This window comes from Cheilinus undulatus, linkage group 1 (genome assembly GCF_018320785.1).
Source record: "Cheilinus undulatus linkage group 1, ASM1832078v1, whole genome shotgun sequence".
In the NCBI taxonomy this organism is placed as follows: domain Eukaryota; kingdom Metazoa; phylum Chordata; class Actinopteri; order Labriformes; family Labridae; genus Cheilinus; species Cheilinus undulatus.
The window spans coordinates 56414277-56439023 of record NC_054865.1 but is presented as its reverse complement, the minus strand read 5'-3'; the positions used below and the strand labels follow the sequence as shown (position 1 = coordinate 56439023).

Genomic DNA, 24747 nt, shown 5'->3' with positions numbered 1-24747 from the left:
CAGCTGGAGTTAAAGAAAAGGGTTATGTAACTAAGCACAACAAAGGGAACGATCCAATTAGTGGTTCACATAATATAGTCGCGCTAAAAGTATCCGTATTTATCTTTTTGGAGAGGACTGTCAACAGACTGCACCCACTATCTCATTTTGTTTATCTATATTCATCCATTAATGCCCTCCACACAGGCCTGATGATCAAAAATAATGATGATGATTCACATAAATCTTTTAGAAAGCTCGGGTTCACAGAGTTTGAATACTAAATAAGAAGACAGTGAGGGCCACAATCAAGGATAACATGAATAAACATGGAACAAAGAAGTTTGAAAATACACCATTTTAAAGTAGGGAGAAAAACTAAAAACTTTTAGCTTCATGAGAAAAAAAATCTTCAGTACTGTGGAAGTTAAAACGTGTCTGTACATGGACTGCAGTGATATAACAGCACTGCATAACCCGTGTTATGTCTTTACGTCTGTTATTGATGGGTAGGTGACAGAAATAACCTCAGCTAATAGAGACCAATATTGACATTTCCACAGATTTTTGTATCCCTTGCAACAAGACAGTCAACAGCCGGGGTCACCATTCACCCCCTGTAGAGTGGCTGACCTTATTCAGCAGAGGTCTAGCCAGTTGGTCTCAAAATTAGTGAAATGGAGATCTCAAGTGATTGTAGTATGGAAGATCCAGTCACTGGTTAATCAGTATTCCTGGCTACCATTACACCATGAAGACAAAAGAATACTCCAAGCAACTCAGACAGAAGGCTATTGAAAAGTATGAGTCAGTAACTTTGCAAAACAGATGGATTGCCCATTTCCGTGTTTCTCACTGGCGAATCCATCTTGCAAAGCTCCCATCTGAACCGAATGGGCCCTGGACCAATCAGTGTCATTTAAGGAGTTGGGATGTAAGCAAGCAGTGACAAGAGGCCAGTGTAACTATGGTGGAACAGATTAGCATGGGTGCTGCTATAGCATAACCTGACATGCCAGATGGATTTGTTTCACTCCATCTGGAAAGCCTTCTATGGACAGCGTTTGGGAAAGGATGAAGCCTTTGAAAAAAAAAAAAAACTCGGAGGGTGATTGGATGAACGTTCTGTCTATCACATCTCTACGGGCCAATCAGAGCAACAAAACACGAGAAATAGCCGTTACCGAGGAGTTAACTCCATAGAGAACCGCATAACGGGAACCATGGTGACTGTAGACATGTCAGTACTCGACTTTTGTTGTTTTTGAAAAGAAAACAACTCACTGCTGTTCATTGTTCTTCTTTTAACAAAGAAATGTCGTCAAGTTCTGATAAAACTGGTGCCTAGAAGCATCCACGCTATTCTCCTCGGCCATAATTGCACCGGCCTCTTGTCGCTGCTTGCTTACATCACGACTCCACCGCACCTGAAAGTACTGCCCCTCGACACTGATTGGTCCTGTCACTTTTTAACTTGGCAAAACCGTTCGGACGGGAGCTTTGCAAGATGGATTCACCAATGAGAAACACGGAAAAGGGCGTATTTGTCTGCTTTGCAAGGTTATAGCGTCAGTTTTATCAGAACTTGATGACATTTCTTCATTAGAAGAACAAAGAACAGCAGTGAGTTGTTTTCATTTTAAAAAGGACAAAATTCATGTACTGACATGTCTACAGTCGCCATGGTTCATGTTATGCAGTTCTTTATATCAGGGGTTTTCAAAGTGTGAGCCTCCACTAAGAAGAAATGATTCATTCGGTGGACCCCCACCCACAAAAAGGATTCAAACTGAAAAAAAAAAAAAAAAAAATTAAACAACAACATTTCAAACATTTATGTCTACTCTTTAAACATTTTTAACATGAACATATTTTGGATATTTTGGTTTGCGAATGTCCTAAGCATCTGCCTTTCCCCTCTTATTCAGTTATAATGCCATTAAAAACCCCTTTTCAATTTTTTTTGGCCATTCTACAACTTCTTTTTGCCTCTTTTTTCCCATTTTTTCCACTTTTATCCAACTTTTGCCCTTTTTCACCTTTTTGCCCATTTAAGCTACCTTTCATCATTAAACATCCCTTTTTTCCTAATTTTTTGCTCATTTGTGCTACTTCTTTTTGCCACTTTTTCCCAATTTTTTGCCATATTTTCCCATTTTTTCCCTTTTTCCAAATGTTTTCTATTATTTGCCCATTTAAACTACCCATGCCATTACCTACCACTTCTTTCCTCGTTTTTGCCCATTTTTGCCGCTCTTGACTGCTTTTTGCCCATTTAAGTCATTTTCCACAGATTTTTTTTTGTCACTTTTCACCCATTTTTGGTACTTTCTGACCATTTTTCCACGTTTTCTCCCCATCTTTTTCCCCTTTTCACCCATTTTTTGCTGCTTTTTGACCATTTTTTCCACCTTTAACCTATTTTTATTGCTACTTCAAGCTGTTTCTGCCACTTTTCACCTTTTAGATTGTGGCTCTTGCAAAGGTTTTTTTTCAACAGTTTGACTCTTTATTTTTAAGTCCTGTGTAAAGCACTTTGAATTGCCTTGTTACTGAAATGTGCTATACAAATAAACTTGCCTTGCCTCTTTGGTTGAGTAACACTGCTCTATAGTATAGTCCCTATAGTAACTATAAGTCTGTCCATTTTGTTCAGTGCACAACAGAGGTACGCAAAGCAAATCAACTTTTTTCTGGTTTATGGTTCTGTGCCTCTCCTAAAGCTCTGTGGCGCCCCCCAGGGGAGGCCCGCCTCACACTTTGAAAACCACTGCTCTAGAGAGTTCACACCTTGGTAGCGGCTACGACGTCATGTATTTTTTTTGCTCTGATTGGCCTGTAAAGATGTGACAGACAGAACGTTCATCCAATCACCCTCTGATACATCCATCATCAAGAAATGAAAGACACACGTGTAAATCTGCCTAGATCAGGCCATCCTCACAAAACTGAGTGAGCGTGAATGAAGGAGACTAGTGAGAGAGGACACCAAGACACCTATGACTACTCTGAAGGAGTTCCAAGCTTCAGCAGCTGAGATGGAGAGACTCTGCAGGCGACTGGTGCAAAAACAGAGATCCTCTCATGGAGGTTAATGTCATGGCTTGATGTTTGCACTTCACACAATCAGAAGTTGAGGTTAGCAGTCTAGATTTAAAAAAACAACTTAGGTTACGGTTAAAATAGGCGCCAACAAGACAAGGGGCAGCTGCTTTTGAGATCAGAAAGTCTGAATACAAAAGGACTCTGTGATGTGATGCTAAAAGTAAGTTCTACTGTAAAACTCTTCTGCGTTTAACAAATTAATAAGATTCCAGAAGTTTAAATAAGTATATTTCTTAAACTGAAGATCTCTATAACGTCTGTGGAGAACATTCCCAAGAAATAATTGATTAAAAAGATGACACCCTGAAACGATGTTCTCTCTTAGAGCAAACACTTCATCACCCACCCACGCACACAATCAATGTCTGTTATCACAGGAGTCAGTTGTTCTCTTGTCATTGAAATCGCCACAGGACAGTAAAGTTACTTTTGTGGTTGGTTCTGACTTCAGTGTCGGAGGGAAATAGACCTCCTGTCCCTGATGGTATTTTCACTGTCTCAGCTCCTAATGACGGCTCAGTATGAATGCCACTGTCAGTTTCTTCTCATTGTAGCTCCAGCACAAACAGGCATGATCTTTACCTGACTGTTTAGAAAACAAGTGTCATCATCTGGTTAAATCTTTAGGCGTTTACGTAATCACTAAAAATCTCAAAGCCTCCCTACTTCCATCTTAAAAAGGCTGACTCTCTCCAGGATGATACATGCTGCCAGAAATTAGCATAATTTAATAATTTCATTAGAACATGAATTACAAGTGTGTGTTACTGAGAAAGCAGATACTTCTGCATGAGGAAACATGCAGTTATTTGTAGCACTGGATGTCCTGGACAAATCTCCCCCATGGGGACAATTAACTGTTTATCTTTTATCTTTTCTCTCACTTATGTTGTGTTTTATTCCAGTCTGTGCAATATGGGTCATATGCAATATGGGTAATGTATAGTTTATGCTGTTTACATGTGCACCCTTTGTTGTGTTGTTTTGATCTATTGATTATGCTGTAGAAGAATAAAAATGTGTGCAGCTCTTAAAGTCCAAGACAAATTTCCCCATGGGGAAATAAAGTAGATCAGATCATATTAACATGTGTTTAAATTATATACCGTATCTGGGTCACTAAATAACCAGATATATTTCTGAGTGAGAAACTATTCATGTATTCAGGTTACCTGTGAAATTATAAAACTCAAAGGCCGGGAAAAATTCCCGAATAAGGAATTAACGTGTCATTGTATTCTGTTACTTTTTTGTTTGTTTGTTTTGTTTCATGTTGCATCTTTTAATTTACTTAGTTTCATGTTATGCCCTGTTTGCAGTGTTCTACTCAAGACCACACTCTCCGAAATCAAGACTTGCCCGAGACCAGAGTGCACCGAGCCCAAGACAAGACCAAATCTTTTGTGGGTCAAGACAGAGTCAAGACTGGGACCGAAACGAGACCGAGAATTTTGGGTGTCGAGAATGAGTCAAGACCGAGACAGAGACAAGCTGGGACCAAGACAAGACCAAGACTTTTGGGGCATTGAGACTGAGTCAAGACTGAGATCAAGACAAGCTGAGACCGAGACAAGACCAGTACTTTTGGGTGTCGAGAATGAGTCAAGACTGAGACAGAGACAAGACATGACCAAGACAAGACCTAGACTTTTGGGGCATCGAGACTAAGTCAAGATCGAGACGAGACCAATACTTTTGGGCACTGAGACTGAGTCAAGACCGAGACAGAGACAAGCTGAGACCGAGACAAGACCAAGACTTTTGGGTGATGAGGCTGAGACCAAGACAAGCTGAGACAAGACAAGACCAAGACTTCTTGGTGTCAAGACTGAGTCAAGACCAAGACCAAGACAAGACCAATACTTTTGTGGGTCGAGACTTAGTCAAGACTGAGACCAAGACAAGAGGAAGACTTTTGGGGGTGGAGACTGAGTGAAGACCGAGACAAGACCAAGTCTTTTGGGCGTCGAGACTGAGTCAAGACTAAAACCCAGACAAGACCAACATTTTTGGAGGTGGAGACTTATTCAAGGCCGGGACCGAGACAGGCTGAGACCAAGACTTTTGTGGGTCGAGACTTATTCTAGACTGAGACCATAAGAAGACCAAGACTTTTGTGAGTGGAGACTGAGTCAAGACAGGGACCAAGACAAGACCGAGATTTTTGGTGGTTGAGACTGATCCAAGACCAAGACCAAGACATGGCCAAGACTTCTTTGGGTTGAGACTGAGTCAAGACTGAGACCAAGACAAGACAAGGACTTTTGGGGTTGAAGACTGAGTCAAGACCGGGACCAAGACAAGCCGAGACAGAGACAGAGACAAAGACTTTTGGGTGCCCAGACTGAGTTAAGACCAAGACCTAGACAAGCTGAGACTGAGACAAGACCAAGACTTTTGGGTGTCCAGACTGAGTTAAGACTGAAACCAAGACAAGACCAAGATCTTTGGGGGGGGGGGGGGGGGGGGGCTTACTCAAGACCGAGACCGAGCCAAGCCGAGACCAAGACAAAACAGAGACTTTTGTGGATCGAGACTGAGTCAAGACAGGGACCAAGACTTTTGGTGGTTGAGACTGAGTCCTCCTTACTCCTAATTCTCCCCTGAATATTTAGCACACCAGCTGTATCTCCACAGGCATTTGCTCAAACTTTCAAGTTTAAAAATGTCCCACTGTTTTGAGACAAAGACCAGAAGAATCTGGCTGGGGAAATTTAATTGTCATTGGCAACCGTTTTGTTATGAAGAACCGTAGGGGAAATTCAGCTGGTATGCCAGCATGTTGGTCTCAAGCACCTGAATGTGAACAGTTGCTTGGAAACACTCAGCTGCTGCTCTTCCTTGTAGAATTCTCCCTGATATTAGCTTTTCTGTCGCAGCTTTCAAAGTACTCGTGTAATCATCCGGATGATAAATCAAAAAATGAAACATTTTTGAATAATCTGGGTGTCCCCACTGACTCCATTAGCAGTTCAAGAGGTTTTATATTGGATCTGTAAGCCCCTCAAATTACCAGATATTCCGGGCCCAACATCAATACCGAGCAAGGTGCTTGATCAGATTTCTTCCCTGATTGTTTGGAGGGGTGAACCGAGGACAAATTGGCTGACAGACTCCTGCAGTCAGAGCCTGACTTTGGTTGTACAGCACTGGTTTATTTTTCCTGCTTTCCTGTTTCTGATCACAGCCTGGTGCTGCCTGCCTCACTCTCGCCTGCTTTGTTGCTGACTGATAGCCTTTTGACGAACCCTGCCTTGAACTTTTAACCACGTAAATGACTGATTGCTTTCAACTGCCTCAGTCCTGCTTCTCTGTGTGCAGAACTGTGACCGCACTGACGGCAAAGACATTTGCAAAACGAAAGTCGACTGGGAAAAAAACATGTAAAATTCGAAATGAATTGACAGAGAAATGTAGAATTCCACAACACGCAGGCTGCCTTAAATGAAACAGGAAGGAAATAAAGGATATGATTTGAATTGCCTCTGTATATCACTCAGCCCTCCACTATTGATCCAGCAGCTCTGAAGAGTCTGTGAGTTCAGCAGTGCACCGCTGGAGTTCACGCTCATCAATGTAACCTCACGTTTGATTGCTGCTATGTGCTCATCCATCTTTAATGGTCCATCTTTAATGTTTGGACTTTGTCCTTTCCGCCTCATGTGGTTTTAACCCGGAACGGGTGCTTAAATCAAACAATTTCCTTTGACTGCTTCCCCACTCAGTGTGTGGTTTATGGATGCCTGAATCTGTTTTCAAGTGATGCTTTGAATCCAATGGTACCTGGGCTTTTCTCCTTATTTTGATGCCACAATGACACTGGATCCAGAGGGTAGCCTAGGAATCAGATTGGTCACCCGAGTGGCCACCTTTAAGACAGGAATGTGGTTCATTAAAGGCAGTACCACTAAACCCCTTGCCCGTACCACTTAGTCCTACCCCTATGTTTTTGGTTGGCAAATCTAAGGGTAGGGCGTCCTAATTATTGTTGTTGTAGAGGGGCATAGTGATGTGCTAGAGGTGTATGGCTCTTTAAGTGCCATTTCTCCAGAGTTAAGGCCTCTGCCCACAGCCTTGCCTTGTACTGGCACCCTAATCTAGCAATAATAGAAGCACTTTAAAATGGAAGTTGTGGGTGCTGCCTCAAAACATTTGATAACGTGCCACGTTGCAGGACAAATTATAGATTTACTGTATATTGATAATAAACCAATCAAAAAATCATAAAATCTCTAACATCCTAATTACTGATCAGCAGAGCAGAGAGAAACAGAGGCAGACAGGAGACAAGATGAGAACACCCTTTACAGGAGTTAAAAGACTTCAGCTGAAGAGACTAAAGCAGTAAGTTTCTCAGTTTTTATCATTTTATTACCTCCGCCAAGGAGGTTATGTGCATGGTGGGTTTGTTTGTTTGTTCGTTTGTTTGTTAGCAACATAGCTCAAAAAATCATGGATGGATTTTGATGAAATTTTCAGGAAATGTCAGAAATAGTATGAGGAAGAACTGATTCGATTTTGGGACTGATCCAGATCACCGTCCGGATCCAAGACATTTTAAAATGATTCTTTACTATTGGGAGATCAGGCTAATGGCGGAGGTCTGCGCTGTTACCACTTTACACCAGGAGATGGCAGACATGAGTAACTTCAATCCCAGCAGCATTTGTGGGTGTGTTTCTATTCAAAGTTTTGGAGTTTATAGAGTTTGAAAGACACACGGCCGGTCGAGGAGACGAGTCAGAGCATAACAGAGAGAAAGACAGCGAATTGTAGCGAGAACACTCACAATGCTGGGAGGAATAGAGGAATATTCACCCTCTGCCATGACTTCCAGTCATCCAGTGGGACCACGGGTGCTTCCACCATGACAGTCTACGCATAGCGAAGCCAATGCTTTGCCTCACCGTGTCTCCACCCCACTGGGGAGGGAGTAATCGATGAATTAGATTTTGGAAGTGATCGGGATCACCGTCTGGATCCAGGAATGTTTTTAAAGGATTCTTCACTATTGGGAGATAGGGCTGATGGCGGAGGTCTGCGCTCTCTGAGTGCTTTTCTAGTTTATTATAAATCAGCTGATTACATCACGTGTTTACTTTATTCAACACATTCAAATAATCTGTTATTTTTCTAAATAGTTATCTGTATTTTTTGTAACATTAAATGGATGTCAATTTTTATGTAAACACTTTTAAAAATTAGAGGGAACATTGCTAAAACCTACACAGACGTCTTAAGAAAAATCGCTTTTATTTTGCTGTAACGGAAACTCAGCTATCGTCTACTGATGATTTATCAGGAACTTGAAGAGCCAGCCAGCTTTGTAAGGAGGGGGATTTCAACTCTGTCCCTTCCAACTCTGTTGGTGAGGGGTACTGGGAAACCTGAAAAGAAGGGTTACATGTAAAACTTACACCTGGATTGATTTTTCAGGCCGCTTTCAGCTCTCTATAGATGGAACTTTTTACGTTTGTCAGAGCTTAAAACTGTAAATTCTAATTTTCTATGTTAGGAGGACTTAGGCTGTCATTCTGCTGTGTTGCTCTCAAAGTTATAAAGTATTCAGAGAAATTAAAAATCTGAAGGGTACTTCAGCTGTAGTTGTTTCATTTGAGGAGACTCAGACATGGTAAACGTTGTTATTTATATTTGTTTTTGAGTGCACACTGTTCCTCAGGCCTTACTCCTGTATAAATTACTGCCACAGTCAGACCAGCCTAGTCATGAAAGTCTGGTTATGCCATCTTTTATCTAAAAGGCAGCATCAGGTTCCTTACTTTTAAAAAACAGGGTTATATAAATAAATACATAACTGCCTTAATGCTTATCACAAGCTGTGTACCACTTCCCACAATATCACTCATCCCCCCCCCCCCGCTACTGTGAACCCTCGTTGACCACGAGCTGCGCTGCATGGGCAAACCCTCAAATGTCATGCACTTTAGCAAAGTGATGAAGCATTTCCTTGATGGCAGTTGAAATCGAGTTGCTGGAGTGTGGTCCATGGAAGATTTTAGCCTGTAGCATTGCGCTGTGCTGAAATGTCATGGGGCCGTGTATCTGCAGTGACGCTGGTAGCTTTTACTTCCATTAACTCTGATGATAAATGCTCTCATTCTTGAAAAGGCCAGGAAGCGTGTTGTCAGAAAAGAATATTTATGTGATAGCAAACTGTGCTATGGATCCAAAAGCATTTCCAACAATCACTGGGAAGTTTCCGCTGTTTTTTGCCGTGAGGCTTACAAAGTGAACTGCTTCCATTTTTGTTTGTTTAAACTCGTCGTTCAACCACCAACCCTTGAAACATCAGCCTTCCATATATTTTAGTTCCACATTATTATGCAAATTGGATTTCAATGAAACTCATGGATGGTTTTGTGTCTCAGGGCTCTTTGGATCACTGAAATCAGTCTCAGACACCTGTGATCATTAGTTTGCCAGGTGAGCCCAATTAAAGGAAAACTACTGAAGAAGGATGTTCCACATTATTAAGCAGGCCACAGGTTTCAGCAAAATGGGAAAGAAAAAGGAAAAAGGTTTAAGGCAATGTCTTAAACAAGGTATGAAAACATTAGATTTTTCAGGGAAACTTAAGTATGATCATCGTACTGTGAGGAAATTAGTGTCTGATTCAGACCACAGATGGGTTTGTGCAGATAAAGGCATAACGAGGAAGGTTTCTGTCAGAGCAGCAAACAGGTATTTGTAGCTGCTGGTGCCTCTGGAGTCCCACCAACCTCAAGGTGTAGGATCCTCCAGAGGCTTGCAGTCATGTATAAACCTACTATTCAGCCCCCCCTAACCAATGCTCACAAGCAGAAACGGTTGCAGTGGGCCCAGAAATACATGAAGACTCATTTTCAAACAGTCTTGTTGACTGATGAGTGCCGTGCAACCCTGGATGGTCCAGATGGAGGAGTAGTGGATGGTTGGTGGATGGCCACCATGTCCCAACAAGGCTGTGACGTCAGCAAGGAGGGGGCGGAGTCATGTTTTGGGCCAGAATCATGAGGAGAGAGCTGGTAGACCCCCCTAGGGTCCCTGAAGGTATGAAAATGACCTCGGCAAAGTATATAGAGTTTCTGATGACAATGCACCATCTCATGCTGCAAAGAATCCCTCTGTGTCATTGGCTGCTATGGGCATAAAAGGAGAGAAACTCATGGTGTGGCCCCCATCCACCCCTGACCTCAACCCTAGCGAAAACCTCTGGAGCATCCTCAAGCTAAAGATCTATGAGGGTGGGAGGCAGTTCCCATCAAAACAGCAGCTCTGGGAGGATATTCTGACATCCTGCAAAGAAATTCAAGCAGAAACTCTCCAAAAACTCACAAGTTCAATGGATGCAAGAATAGTGAAGGTGATATCAAAGAAGGGCTCCTATGTTAACATGGAACTTGGTCTGTTAAGATGTTTTTGATTGAAATAGCTTTGATTTCAGTAAATATGACCTCCTAATGCTGCAAATTCAAGAAACGACCTTTTCTTAGTTTTAAACAACCTATAAAATGTTTTGAAACTCGTGCATAATAATGTGGAACAGTGCATTTTAAGTTTTTTATTTAGTTTTGAGAGTTTGTTTAATAAAATTTGAATTATGCTCTAACGGTTGATTACTTGAAAATTATACTGTCATTTGACTATTTAGGAAAATCTGAGAAAAATATCATTTGCATAATGATTTGTAATGTGGTTTAGAGTCATGTCACAGTCTTCCTCATGAACCAGTGGGACGTACATGTCAGCTCTGTTTATTTGCACTGCAAGGGCATAATAAGCATCAGTTTATGTTTAATATTTTGTTCAGTTTGTCAGATTTGCCACTTTTTATGGAGTGGAGATGTGCAGGTGGATTTGATGCACCTGAATTCTGAATGTTGTGATAGCTGGCTGCTGCTCTTGAAGTTTTTCTTTGCATTTTATGAATGCTTCATTTGTCACTGTGTTTTCAGGGTTTACTGTATAGCAGTCAAATTTAAAGACTTGAGTATTGATTATGTATTTTGGGTGTTTTTGGTGCATTCTGCTGGTCTTTCGAAAGCTTTGGGCTGGAAACATTCAGCTGTGTCTGGACACACTGTCACATTTCATCAATCTCCATAGACAAACCTCTCAGTTCACCAAGAACAGTTATGGGGCACACACAAACACAGAGCAGCATATAAAGGAGCTGTGTAGATGAGCTGACCCTACTGTTCTTAATACCAGACCCCAGGATTATTGTTTCCTCCTAATTCCTTTCCATTTTTACCAGTACATGCATCCTGGTCACACTCCAGCTTTTTACTATGATTCATATAAAATCAATTTCCTCATCTCAGAAACTATCCAGACAATATTTTTTACTTGAAAAGATGTTCAAAAAGCATCCACGGCCAGTGCTGAAAAGATGTGAAAACTGGTGGATGATTAAACGTCTGTGTTTTGATGAGTTCACCAGAAAGTCTGCCTCTATCAGAGGATTCATCACACTCTCACACAGCAGGATTTTCAACACACATCTCAGCTTTGCAGCTGCTTAAATACGTGTGCAAACTGTAATTCCAAAAAACTTGGGACACTGTGTAAATGTAAATATCAAAACAGAATCTGCAATTGAATGTATGACAAAGACAAGATATTTAATGACCAAACTGTTAAAGTCCATCATTATTGGAAATATACACACACTCTGAATTTGATTCCTGCAACATGGCCAAAAAAGTTGGGACAGGGGCAAGATTGGGAAAATTGTGAAATTCTCAAAAAACAAAAAACAAAAAAACAAACAAACAAACAAAAAAAACACAACATTTCATAGGTAAGCAGGTTAATTTGTAACAATGAAAACAGCTAAAGTCATCTCTGTGTACAAACCTGGAGACAAACATCTCTTCACCAACTACAGACCTGTCTCACTTCTACCACAGTTCTCAAAAATCCTGGAAAAACTCTTCAGTAGCAGACTGGACAAATTTATTGACAAACATATCTACTTGCTAACAGTCAATACAGATTCAGAACCAACAGATCAACATCACTGGCACTAACTGACTTAATAGAACACATCACTAACTCCATAGATCAGAAAAAATGTGCAACAGGTTTATTCATAGATTTAAAAAAGGCATTTGACACCTTAAATCACATTAATAAAAAAAACTGGACCGTTATGGTGGGGGGGATCTAAATGGGTGAGAAGATATTTAAGTAACAGGCAACAGTTTGTAAAATGGGTGAAAGTTCTTCGTCCTGCTTGGACATTGCTTGTGGGGTCCCCCAGGGGTCAGTGTTGGGCCCTAAACTGTTTATATTGTATATTAAAGACTCTGTAAAGCACTGATCATCAACCGGCGGCCCAGGGGCCAAATCAAGCCCCCCAAAGCTTCCTGTCTGGTCCAAAGAAGATCATTAAATTCAGAAAAGCAGGAAAAGAAAATGTTGTGGCCTTAAGAGTATCTTTTCGCTTTAAATGTCTGCAGCTGTTAAATCCACCCCAAAAGCAATGAATATTCAAATAGTTTTAAAAATGACTAACATTTGATCTGTTTTTACAGAAATTCACTTGTCGGCCATTAGTAAAGTAAGTAAATATTAAAAAATGTGTTAAAACTGGCAAAAATGGCCAGATAAAGTAGTGAAAAGAGGTTAAAATGTGGAAAAACATTCGTATAAAAGGAAAAAAGGGGCTAAAAATATATCAAAAATGGGTTCAAGTGGCAAAAATAGTTAAAAAAGTAATGAAAAGTGGCAAAAATGGAAAAAGAACAGATAAAACAAGACAAATGGTTTAAAGGATTTAAAGGATGACAAAAATTAGGTTAAAGAGGCAAAAAAAAGGCAAGAAGTATAAAAAATGTTTTAAAACTGGCAAAAATGGCCAGATAAAGTGGTGAAAAGGGGTTAGAGAGTGGCAAAAATGGGCGATAAGCGTCCAAATGGGTTGTGGAGTGGCACAAAGGGACAAAAACTTGCAGGAAAAGTGGTGAAAAGAGGTTAAAATGTAGCAAGCCATTAGTGTAAAAGAAAAAAGGGGCAAAAAGTATCAAAAATGGGTTAAAAGTGGAGAAAATGGACAAAAAGTGGCAAAAATGGAAAAAGGAGGGATAACACACGCAATAAAAGTGGCTTAAAGGAGTTAAAGAATGGGAAAAAAATGGGTTAAAGGGGCAAAAAAAGGCTAAAAGTATCAAAAATGTGTTAAAACTGGCAAAACGATGTAAAAATAGCCAATGGCAAAGCAGTGAAGAGGCAGGAAGGTGGGTTAAAGATTGATAAAATAGTAATAAGTGGCAAAAATGGGATAAAAGTGGCACAAAATGTTGCAGAAATGGCAGAATGAAGCAGTGAAGTAGTGAAAAATGTGAAACATGAGTTCATATTGGTGCTAAATCATAATTGTTGAGGGTTCATTCTTTCTAGCCAATTCTGTGGGCATGCCTGTCTCCTTCTGGTCTACGGTGTTATAGATCAGGATAGATCTCACTGGTAGTGCTTAAAAATGTCCTGTGATTTGAAAGAAAATACAAATACTCATAAAAAAATATGTTAATCAGAACAAAACATTGATTTAATTTTTCTTTATTTGGAAGTCTGGCCCCCAGAGACTCTGTCAAGACTAAATCTGGCCCTTGTGCAAATGTACTTGATGACCTCTGATTTAGGGCTTCATAACACAGTTACCCATCATACAACAAACCTAAATGCAGATTTATAGCGGCATTCCTTTTAATTTTAGAGAGACATTGCAAGGCTATATTCTGCACAAGTTACAACAGCATGGCTTCACGGCATAGGGGACTGCATGCAGTCCAGACAGATCTCCCACTGAAAATGTTTGGAGCCTTATTATGTTCAAAATACAACAATGGAAACCCTGCATTTTTAAGCAATTTAGGATTTGCATCTGGCAAAAATGAGGAAGAATTTAACTTTCAAAACTAAAGAGTGTTGTTAGGAGAAAAAGTGATGTAACACAGAGGTAAACACACTTCTTTCCCAACTTTTTTGGAACTTGTTGCAGGCACTGAATTCAGAATGTGTGTTTATTTTCAATATAACAAAAAAACAAGCTTATGTGTTTAAAAATTTAATATCTTGTCTTGAGCTGTTTTCAGTTGAATACATGTTAAAAAGGAATTGTGAATCACTGAATTCTGTTTTTAGCATAAATGCGCTGTGCTCCCTGTGTAAAAAAAGCCTGCTCAGAAGAGTAGACCTGTTTTTGTGCTCACAACTGCCTGCATCTGAGTCTAGTCCACCATGAGCCTCCAACATGTGTAATATAGCCACTTCCTTTCGGTTTAAGTCAACTGAGTCAGCACACAGGAGTCTTTATGTTTAGGTAATGCTGTATAGCTGAAGTACCCCCACAGTCTTCTCTCTTCCTTTATTGTGGAGGATGTTTAAAGCCGCTTTGTTTACAATGTCTTTCAACCTTCCTCTAAGAGGTTCAGTCCATACAGAGACATATTACCATACTGGTCCTAATGTAAAGCTTTTTTCCCTCTTCAAACGCAACTGAACAAAAGCTTCTTATATAAGAGGTCTTGACTTTCAAATGCAAACTACTTTCACAGCAGCAGACAGAGTCACCTATCCGTATAGCGAGGGTAGTGCTCATGACTGAGGTCAGCTGTCGCTCACAGCTGCAGTGTAGAGGAGAAACCCTGGAGATGGGATGATCTAGGGAAGTGGTTCCCAACCTTATTTCCCTGGAGCCCCCCGCACTTGCGCTATATTGCCAAAAGTATTCACTAACCCATCCAAATAATTGAAATCAGGTGTTCCAATCTCTTCCATGTCCACAGGTGTATAAAATCAAGCACCTAGGCATGCAGACTGTTTCTACAAACATTTGTGAAAGAATGGCTCGCTCTCAGGAGCTCAGCGAATTCCAGCATGGTACTGTGATAGGATGCCACCTGTGCAACAAGTTCAGTGGTGAAATTTCCTGACTCCTAAATATTCCACAGTAAACTGTCAGTGGTGTTATAACAAACTGGAAGCCATTGGGAATGACAGCAACTCAGCCACCAAGTAGTAGGTCACGTAAAATGATGGAGCGGGGTCAGCAGATGCACAGAGGTGGCCAACTTTCTACAGAGCCAATCTCGACGGACCTCCAAACTTCATGTGGCCTTCAGATTTGTTATGATCTGACTTCATTGTGCCTTGACCCTTGTTTTTCTTTTCTTTAGAAAGTTCTGTGGTGCCTTGGTTTTCTCCCCTGTAGTGCAGGCTGTGGCTGAGAGGGCGTGACTGACCTACTTTCTGGCAGTGCAGCAGGGCACACCTGATGTCACTCTTCAATCACTCACCTCCTCCATAAAGACCGGCTCAACCTCCAGCACTCTGCCAGATAATTCCGTCTCGCTCGGTAGTGCCAGTTCAGATTCTCTTAGTGAAAGCCTTTTTGTAGAACTTGTGAACTTTGGGGTCCATTCTGATCACCTTTTCTTTGTGTTTTCTCTAGATTGGTGCCTTGCTGCCTCAGTTTGCTCTGGACCTCATTTTGATGGTCAGCCAGCCCCCAGCAGCTGCAGCCTGCAGGGATATTCTTAGTTTGTGTAAATTTTTGTGTCTCCTGTGAGACAATAAACAGAACTTGTTGAACCGCCTTTTGTCTCCTGCCTCTGGGTCCAGCTAACACTCAGGTCATAACAAGATTAGCTCAAGAACAGTGGTAGAGAGCTTCATGGAATGGGTTTCAATGGCCGAGCAACTGCATCCAAGCCATACATCACCAAGTGCAATGAAAGCGTGGGATGCAGTGGTGTAAAGCACGCCGCCACTAGACTCAAGAGCAGTGGAGATGCCTTCTCTGAAGTGACGAATCGTGCTTCTCTATCTGGCAATCTCATGGACCAGTCTGGGTTTGGTGGTTGCCAGGAGAACAGTACTTGTCTGACTGCATTGTGCCAAGTGTAAAGTTTGGTTGAGGGGGGATTATGGTGTGGGCTTGTTTTTCAGGAGCTGCTTGGCCCCTTAGTTCCAGTAAAAGGAACTCTGAATGCTTCAGCATACCAAGAGATTTTGGACATTTCCAAGCTCCCAACTTTGTGGGAAAAGTTTGGGGATGGCCCCTTCCTGTTCCAACATGACTGTGCACCAGTGCACAAAGCAAGGTCCATAAAGACATGGATGAGAGAGTTTGGTGTGGATCAACTTGACTGGCCTGCGCAGAGTCCTGACCTCAACCCCATAGAACACCTTTGGGATGAATTAGAGTGGAGACTGAGGGCCAGGCCTTCTCGCGTGTGACCTCACAGATGCATTTGTAGAAGAACGGTCAAAATTCCCATAAACACACTCCTAAACCTTGTGGAAAGCCTACCCAGAAGAGTTGAAGCTGTTATAGCTGCAAAGGGTGGACCCACGTCATATTAAACCCTATGGATTAAGAATGGGATGCCACTTAAGTTCATATGCAAGTCAAGTCAGGTGAGCCAATACTTTTGGCAATATAGTGTATATCTAAGAAAAGTCAAGACCCACATGAATGAAAAAGTCATAAACTGCTGTGAAAATCCACACCAATCTTATTGTTTCATTGATAAAACTACGAGAAAATTGCTCTACATGTTTATCATTCCAGATGTTCTTTGCATAAGCTATTTAAGTAGTTTTGCCATGATCTTAGTGAATATATGACTGTGCATTTATGGCAGAAAAGATTCGCGTGGATGCTGCTAAAGCACCAGTTTTATCAGAACTTGACAACATTTCTTCGTTCAAAGAAGAACAAAGAACAGCAGTGAGTTGTTTTCTTTACAAAAACGACAAAAGTCGTGTACTGACATGTCTACAGTCGCCATGATTCACGTTACGCAGTTCTCTATGGAGTTTACTCCTTCGGTAGTGGCTACGTCACGTGTTTTGTTGCTCTGATTGGCCCGTAAAGATGTAACTGACAGAACGTTCATCCAATCACACTCCGAGTATTTTTTCAAAGGCTCTGCCCTTTCTCAAACACTGTCCATGGAAAGTTTTCCAGATGGATGTGTGTAACACATGGAGCAGATGGATGTGTTACACACATCCATCTGCTCCATGACAAAGTGAAAACCGAATTAAAATTTAAGAATCTCAAATTCTGTTTTCACTTTGTCATGATGGGGTACTGAGTGTAGATTTATGAGGATATTTGTTTTCCACTACAGCATCAGGCTACAGCAAAACAACTTAGAAAAAAATTCAAGGGTGTCTGATAACTTTGAGTGCTCTGTAAATATTCATACTTATCAGCCACACATAAACATGAGCAGCTCAGTCTGTGGTTGCTGCATCATCCTGCATGAGACCAATCATGAGACGTTATCTCTTAAACACTCTCTTTAAGTTCACTCTTTTTTAGCAGTAAACTGGAGCTCAACCTGCTATCAGAAATTTACTTTATTTCTTGTGTGTACCTGTGCCGACAGAGCTGTAAACATCAGAGTTCAGCTCCCTCCCGCTGTTGAACACAGAGTCGTAGGTGATGCTGGGGACCGGGGCTGAAGGACCGTTGTCCTTGTCTGTGCACTTTCCCTTTTTCCTCATCTTCACCTGCAAGAGAAATAACAAAAACAATCCTAACTTTGAGCTCATGAAAGTTTTCCTGTGAATATATTTAGACATTTTTGACACCAGAGTGAGACAAAAGCAAACTGACGTTCACCTGATGTTTTAGGAAAAATAAGTCGACAGCTGTTTTTCAAAAACTGCAGGCATACATCGTTAAGTTGTTTTTTTTTATTTATTTGTGAAAAACAATGATTCAAATGAGACAGCAGTATGCGAACAAGCAAAGTGGGACAAAAAAAGCCCTAAGGGCTTGTAAAAGAAACTTCCAAACACTGAAGATAGCAGAAAATAAAGAGAAACATCACATTAGCTCTCACCAACATGACCGAGGTATTTCTGCTGTCCACCACTGCTAATAAGCTGCCCCTGTGTGCATGGATATGGCATAATTGCTGTATTTTGCTATTTCTGTTGTGGGGTGTGTCTACAAACAGTGACTAAGGGTTGGTTTATGGTCTACATGCAGCAGAAGAGAACTATGATCACAGAGACAAGAAGCCCCTTTAAATCCTCTCTGCTCTGCTGAGAATGTGCTGATAATCCTGATGCACTGATGAATGCTTTAGTATTCTATAGTGTGGAAAAGGAGTGCATCCTGCTAGCATGGACCAGTGCACGCCTATCTTTCTGATGCATTCCCAAGATTTCAGGAACAAGCTGTGCCACAGACTCCAGACCAGGATTTGGCTTGTGCAGTTGTTTTCTGCACCGTCAAGATAGCAAAAGCCAGCTTGGCAGACCATGCTTTATTTTAAAGGCACCTACACAGGTGTTTAACCCTTAGGTATACCTAGGCACATTCTTTGCATTCTGTTTTGCAATTCTTGAACCAGTTTGTGTTCTGTTGAGGACATTGGCATGGAACTGCACAAAGATGTGCATTTTTGCTCATTTTTTATTTTTCAAGCCAAGTCATTACACTGACCTGTTTGGTATTGTGCATAGGAAAAATACTCACACATACAGTTGCAAGAAAAAGTATGTGAACCCTTTGGGATTTCTTGGATTTCTGCATAAATTGGTCATAAAATGTGTTCTGATCTTCATCTAAGTCACAACACTAGACAAACACAGTCTGCTTAAACTAATACCACACAAAAAATGATATGTTTCTATGTTTTTATTGAACAAAACATGTAAACATTCACAGTGCAGGGTGGAAAAAGTTTGTGAACCTTTGGATTTAATAACTGGTTGACCCTCCTTTGGCAGCAATAACCTCAACCAAACATTTCCTGTAGTTGCAGATCAGACCTGCACAACGGGCAGGAGGAATTGTGGACCATTCCTCTTTACAAAACTGTTTTAGTTCAGCAATATTATTGGGATGTCTAGTGTGAATCGCTCTCTTGAGGTCATGCCACAGCATCTCAGTTGGGTTGAGGTCAGGACTCTGACTGGGCCACTCCAGGAGGCGTATTTTCTTCTGTTGAAGCCATTCTGTTGTTGATTTACTTCTATGCTTTGGGTCGTTGTCCTGTTGCATCACCCATCCTCTGTTGGCTGACAGATGGTCTTGAGTTTTCCTGCAAAATGTCTTGATAAACTTGGGAATTCATTTTTCCATCAATGACAGCAATCCGTCCTGGCCCTGAGGCAGCAAGGTGTAACCCGGGTGGAAAAACTCGAGTACTAGTTGTATTTATCTCCATTTACCTTTATACCTAGCTGTCTCCTGCGTGGTTACGTAGTTGCCTGCACCGTTGCGTCACGCAATCACGCGGTCAAGTGAGAAAGTGCAGCCAATCAATCCTGCATAATATCGGAACAGGTAGTCTAACGGTTGACGTGAGTGGGGTACACCTGGGGAAACAGATGCTGCAGGAGCTGACTACTGGTGCCGACAACGGAGCGTTTAAACTGATTTAAACTACATAACTGGCCAGGTTCTTGATGGCGAGCTAAGAGCCTAGAAGCCTGTGAACTGAACCTATGAACTCTGGCCTTCAAGTCTAAAGGCAGCTGTTCAACTCAACAGTGAAGAACCGATCCTCCTGCTCTGGTTAGGCTGTTAGGAGGCTTCTTTGCAGCCACTCTTTTTCCTGTTATCTAGCTCCCTCGCAACTCGCACCTTCGAGCGGCCCGTCACTCACTCACTTATTCCCTCCCCACACACTGGACATTATTCCCCTGGACACTGGAGCTGCTTGAGCTGTCATATTTGTGCCCTTGCGATTTCAAGCAGAACTGAACTATTATTGTGTGCTGCTGCGCATCTCTGGACTTTTCTTTGAACTTACTGAACTTATTGATTTTGTATTTTTGTTTGCTAATGTTTGTCTTTAATATATGGTACCATCAAACCGCAACTCCTGTCTCAGTCTCTCTCTCCCTCCACTCCTAGAGTCGAACTGGGATCTTCTGATCTAGCCTATTATTGTGTTACTATAGTACCCACATTGTACTTAAGTTATTGTGACGCACATACAACAAAAGCAGCCCCAAACCACGATGGCCCCTCCACCATATTTCACAGTTGGGATGAGGTTTTGATGTTGGTGTGCTGTGCCTTTTTTTTCTCCACACATAGCGTTGTGTGTTCCTTCCAAAAAACTCAATTTTGGTTTCATCTGTCCACAGAATTTTTTTGCCAGTAGTGCTGTGGAACATCCAGGTGCTCTTTTGCAAACTTCAAATGTGCAGCAATGTGTTTTTTGGACAGCAGTGGCTTCCTCTGTGGTGTGCTCCCATAAATGTTTTACTTATTGTAGATTTGTCAACACAAATGTTAGCATGTGCCAGAGATTTCTGTAAGTCTTTAGCTGACACTCTAGGATTCTTCTTCACCTCGTTGAGCATTCTGGCTTTGCTCTTGCAGTCATCTTTACAGGACGACCACGCCTAGGGAGAGTAGCAACAGTGCTGAACTTTCTCCATTTGTAGACAGTCTGTCTTACCATGGACACATGAACATCAAGGCTTTTAGAGATACTTTTGGAACCCTTTCCAGCTTCATGCAAGTCAACAATTCTTGATCATAGGTCTTCTGAGAGCTCTTTTGTGCCAGGCATGGTTCACATCAGGCAATGCTTCTTGAGAACAGCAAACTCAAAACTGGTGTGTGTTTTTTTTTTTTTTTTTTTTTTTTAAGGGCAGGGCAGCTTTAACCAACACATCCAATCTCATCACATTGATTGGTCTCCAGGTTGGCTGACTCCTGGCTCCAATTAGCTCTTGGAGAAGTCATTAGCCTAGGGGTTCACAAACTTTTTCCACCTGCACTGTGAATGTTTACATGTTTTGTTCAATAAAAACATGGAAACATATCAATTTTTGTGCGGTATTAGTTTAAGCAGACTGTGTTTGTCTATTGTTGTTGTCTATTGTCTATTCCCATTGGAATCCATCAATACCCATTGATCAGAAATTTCCAAACAGGAAGTCAAAAGTTTAGAGTATCAGTAATTTCAAACAATGTCATGATTAGAACTGAAGGTGATACAAAAAAAAAAAAAAAATCAATCAATAAAAAAAAATTATATATGAATATAACCATATAAAGTAGGGGTCAAAATGTTTCTGAGGAGTCCATGTTTCCATGATTGGACCTCTTCTCAGGATTCTGTAGCTGTGGACAGACTTTTTTTTTACAGATAAGTCTACTGTGCTGTTAATTTCATAGAACCTGTTTTCATAGGAGGACTATCTGGCCTACTTTTATTTCTGTTGGTGCTTAGAATGGTTCACATCATAAATTCTCCTAGCGCCACATGTTTTCAACCTCTCCTGGTCTAATCAGCCGCAGTAATTAAAAACACTCGTGTGGGAGTCCAGAGGCTTTAAATCAAACACACCTATGGGCAGGAGCAGAAGTTAATTTGGTATTTAAATAACCTGAGAGCTCAGCATAAAAACGGAAACTCATCAGGTGGAAAACAGGACAGACAAACTGAACTGCGCGTCAGAATGTTTTGCACCAGGTGTTCGATACGGCCCTAAGAATGGATGTGAACCAGCTGCCAAAACTCCCACTTCCCAACTCGAACACCAACTTCAATGTGAGCTCGCTTTGTGGAAAGACCATTAAATGACCGAAGGAGCCGTATTTGAAGACGGCAGGTAAGAGCTGGGAACATTCACAGCCAGAGTGGTAGAGTTGATAAAGTAATTCACCCTGCACAGAGCAGCGCTGCTTAAATCCTTTCTCCCCTCTCCTCGGCTGACTGTACCTCCTTCTCACTCAAGTGTTTGTAATGCAGATATGTTGCAATAGTGTCAATGCAAAAACCTTTCCCATTGTTCCCTCTCCTGCAGGCTCTACCCAGACTTCACCAGAGAATTTTAAGTAGCTGAGAATGGTCTCAAATCTCTGGCTGTATGCTAACGTGTGAGAAAGGGCGAGTCTGGATAGCATACAGGCCTGGTTGTCTGAGGACTGGTCAGGGTTCACACATTAAAACAGTTATGTTGATGTATTTTTTATTATTTTAACAATGAGGGAGTGCAAATGCAAAGCGGATAGGGACTTCAGATGTACACTAGTGAGGGCATGTTCTGATAACCAAGAAGCAGATAAACTGGTTAATCAATATTAAAGTTACTCTGCTGGCTGTTGTCTGGCTGCATATCTTTACTTCTCTTCATGCTTTTTAAACCTTATGGAGTTATAGAAATGTCAAGTAGACACTTGATCTCCAAGAATTGACATGAATTCCTCTTTTGTTCCAAAAAAGCCTGCATTACATCTCCTTTACACCTCTGAGAGCAGCTTGCTCATCTTTATTTATTTTAATTTATCATTATTAATTCAGAATTCTAACAGATAATCCTGATCATCTCGATCTTTAAAATTCCACTTTTGTCTCTCCAACAGTGTTGTGTTGTTCGGGACTTTTATTGTCCTAATCTACAGTAAGTGTAATCACTTCCTGTTTGGATACAGACTTGCTTTTACTAGTAAAGAAACTAAGAAGAAGAACTTTGTATGGATTGAAAAGGAATTCAAGGGACAGTAAAAATATAACAATGTCTGAATGACTTTTGACTCATTCACTGAGCTGACTGCCTTAAACTGAAATGAGACATTAAAGAGCAGAGGTGGACGTATTGTACATCGCTGTGGCTGCAGAAGCTTAACCAACGGATGCTTAACAAGACAACAAAAATTCAATTAATGCAATTCAAAGAACAATAATTCACAAATTATGGAGCTTCATTACATTACTGTTGATGCATTAATGCTGACTGCCCTAGTTTATGGACAGGTTTTCAACATATGACACCAATAGGAAAAGTTAAAACTGGTTAAATAAAAGAAGGATAAAATAAGGTCATCAAGGTTCTACAGAGAAGGAGGACAGTTTTCTCACAGCCTAACTGTTGGCTTCAACATTCAGTTTGCTTCCAATGATCAATCGGAGGTATCTAAGCCTGAACTCTCTCCACTGTGTGACCCTTTTTAACCGAGGGTCCCTGTACCTGGGCCAGGCTCTCCACATCAATGAGCATTTGGTTTTCAAAGCTAGTGGAGGAAATATTTGACTCACATCTTTTTAACAGCTGAATGGAGCATGATAGAAGCACAACTGCAGAACCTTGAAACCAACACACACAGCCTTAGAAATGAGCTGAAAGTTGAATCAAAACTTACCTTAAACTAAAAAAAGAATATTACAACCTTCCTGAAAGTTCTGTTCTCGGTGTTGCAGTCCTCTTGCTTCATACAGCACAGCCGTACACAATAAACGGGAAACTACAGGAAGCAGTTACAGTGAAGTCTTCACAATGATTACTAACCGATTTCTTGGGCTTCGGCGTGGACAGAGAGGAGGTGGGGTTGCTGGATTTCTTCCTCAGAAACATCTTGAATGTAGCAGAATCAAAGTTCTCCACAGCAAAACATCTCCACGATGTCTAGAGAGGCATGAAAAAAGCAATCTGTTGGTTGGATGGGGCAAATTTCACACCGACTTGTCCGCCATGCAAGAAAGGAAGTAAGGGTTACATGAAAGGATGGTCTTAATAATAAGGCCGAGGCTCCCAGACAGTTCAGACCTGCGGCTGGATTGCGTTTGTGTTTGTGCATTTTTCTGGACAAATACCTGAATGAGACAGGCGGCTGCAGGGATCTGTCTATTGAAGTGTTTCTGCCGCTGCTTCTGCTGCACCTTCAGGGCGAAGCCTGAGCCCAAGATTCCCTGTGAAAAACAGCACGGCAGAGTTACTGCTCATTAATTCAGTTTTAACGACACACTTGGAGGCAGCAGAGGCAGAAATAAACACAAAGTTCAACAGAAATGATGAAAATGCGCACAGTTTACTGCTGAGACTCTAGTCTTTCATCAGGCTCGTTCATTAACACAAATTAAAACATGAAACTCCATCATTTAAGTCTTTTTCTACACCAAATATTTTTGTTGTTTTTGTTGCCCACTATTGGGAAGGGACTCTGTTCCTTTCTGGATTTAATTTCTCTTTCCATTGCCACTATGTTGATTGAACCAAAGAAAATCCATTAATCGATAAAACATTAAATTAATTTGCCTTTTACTCCCAAATGAAGTTTAATTGACCCTTTGTTTCCTCTCATGTCCGCTGACTCACCAATCAGAGCCCTCTCTCTCAGCTCCTGTTTCTGGGCTACTTGCCTGTTAGACAAACTTTCAGCCAGACCAGATCTTTTCAGTAAAATGGGGTTGAACACAGCAAAGCAATTATAACACAGATCCACAGAATTTACACATAACAATGACAAAACTAGGCAAAAATTAGAAAATAAAAATAAGGCTTATAAACACACCGAGGATGACTGATTTCTGACATATTTCAAGAGCACCTGCAGCACTTTTTAAGGAAACTTATCCTGTTAGCTCTACTGGAGGAATCAAGTTAGAGGACTGCACTGTGAGTGGGTTCGAATGTTAATTTTGCTCGCAGTAAAACTGTTTGAGTTAGTGAACAAGGCTCAGTCTATGGGATTAAAATCCTATCTTTATTCGAGAGCATGCTCTAATGTTTGAGAGCAAATTTTCAAGTTTTGAGAGCAAAGCCTTTTTGTTTTGAGAGCATTTTTCATATTTGAGAGCTATTTACATGGACTGAGAGCAAAACTTTGTCATTTTGTGCTCAGATTTTTCCTTCAAAACCTTGTTTGTTTGCTCGCGTGTCTTTTCTCCT

General features: G+C 41.1%; 1 protein-coding gene across 2 annotated transcripts in view; it reads right to left on the bottom strand.

Moving 5' to 3' along the window:
• kcnq1.1 (potassium voltage-gated channel, KQT-like subfamily, member 1.1) overlaps positions 1-24747 on the bottom strand; it is a 133867-nt gene that overhangs the window by 32736 nt on the left and 76384 nt on the right. For both annotated transcript variants that reach the window (XM_041794230.1, XM_041794224.1), the window contains exons 8-10: positions 23673-23768; positions 23368-23484; positions 17478-17613 (exon numbers count right to left, since the gene is read on the bottom strand). In XM_041794230.1, coding sequence (XP_041650164.1) covers positions 17478-17613; positions 23368-23484; positions 23673-23768 — 349 coding nt within the window. The remainder of the gene's footprint in view (positions 1-17477; positions 17614-23367; positions 23485-23672; positions 23769-24747) is intronic.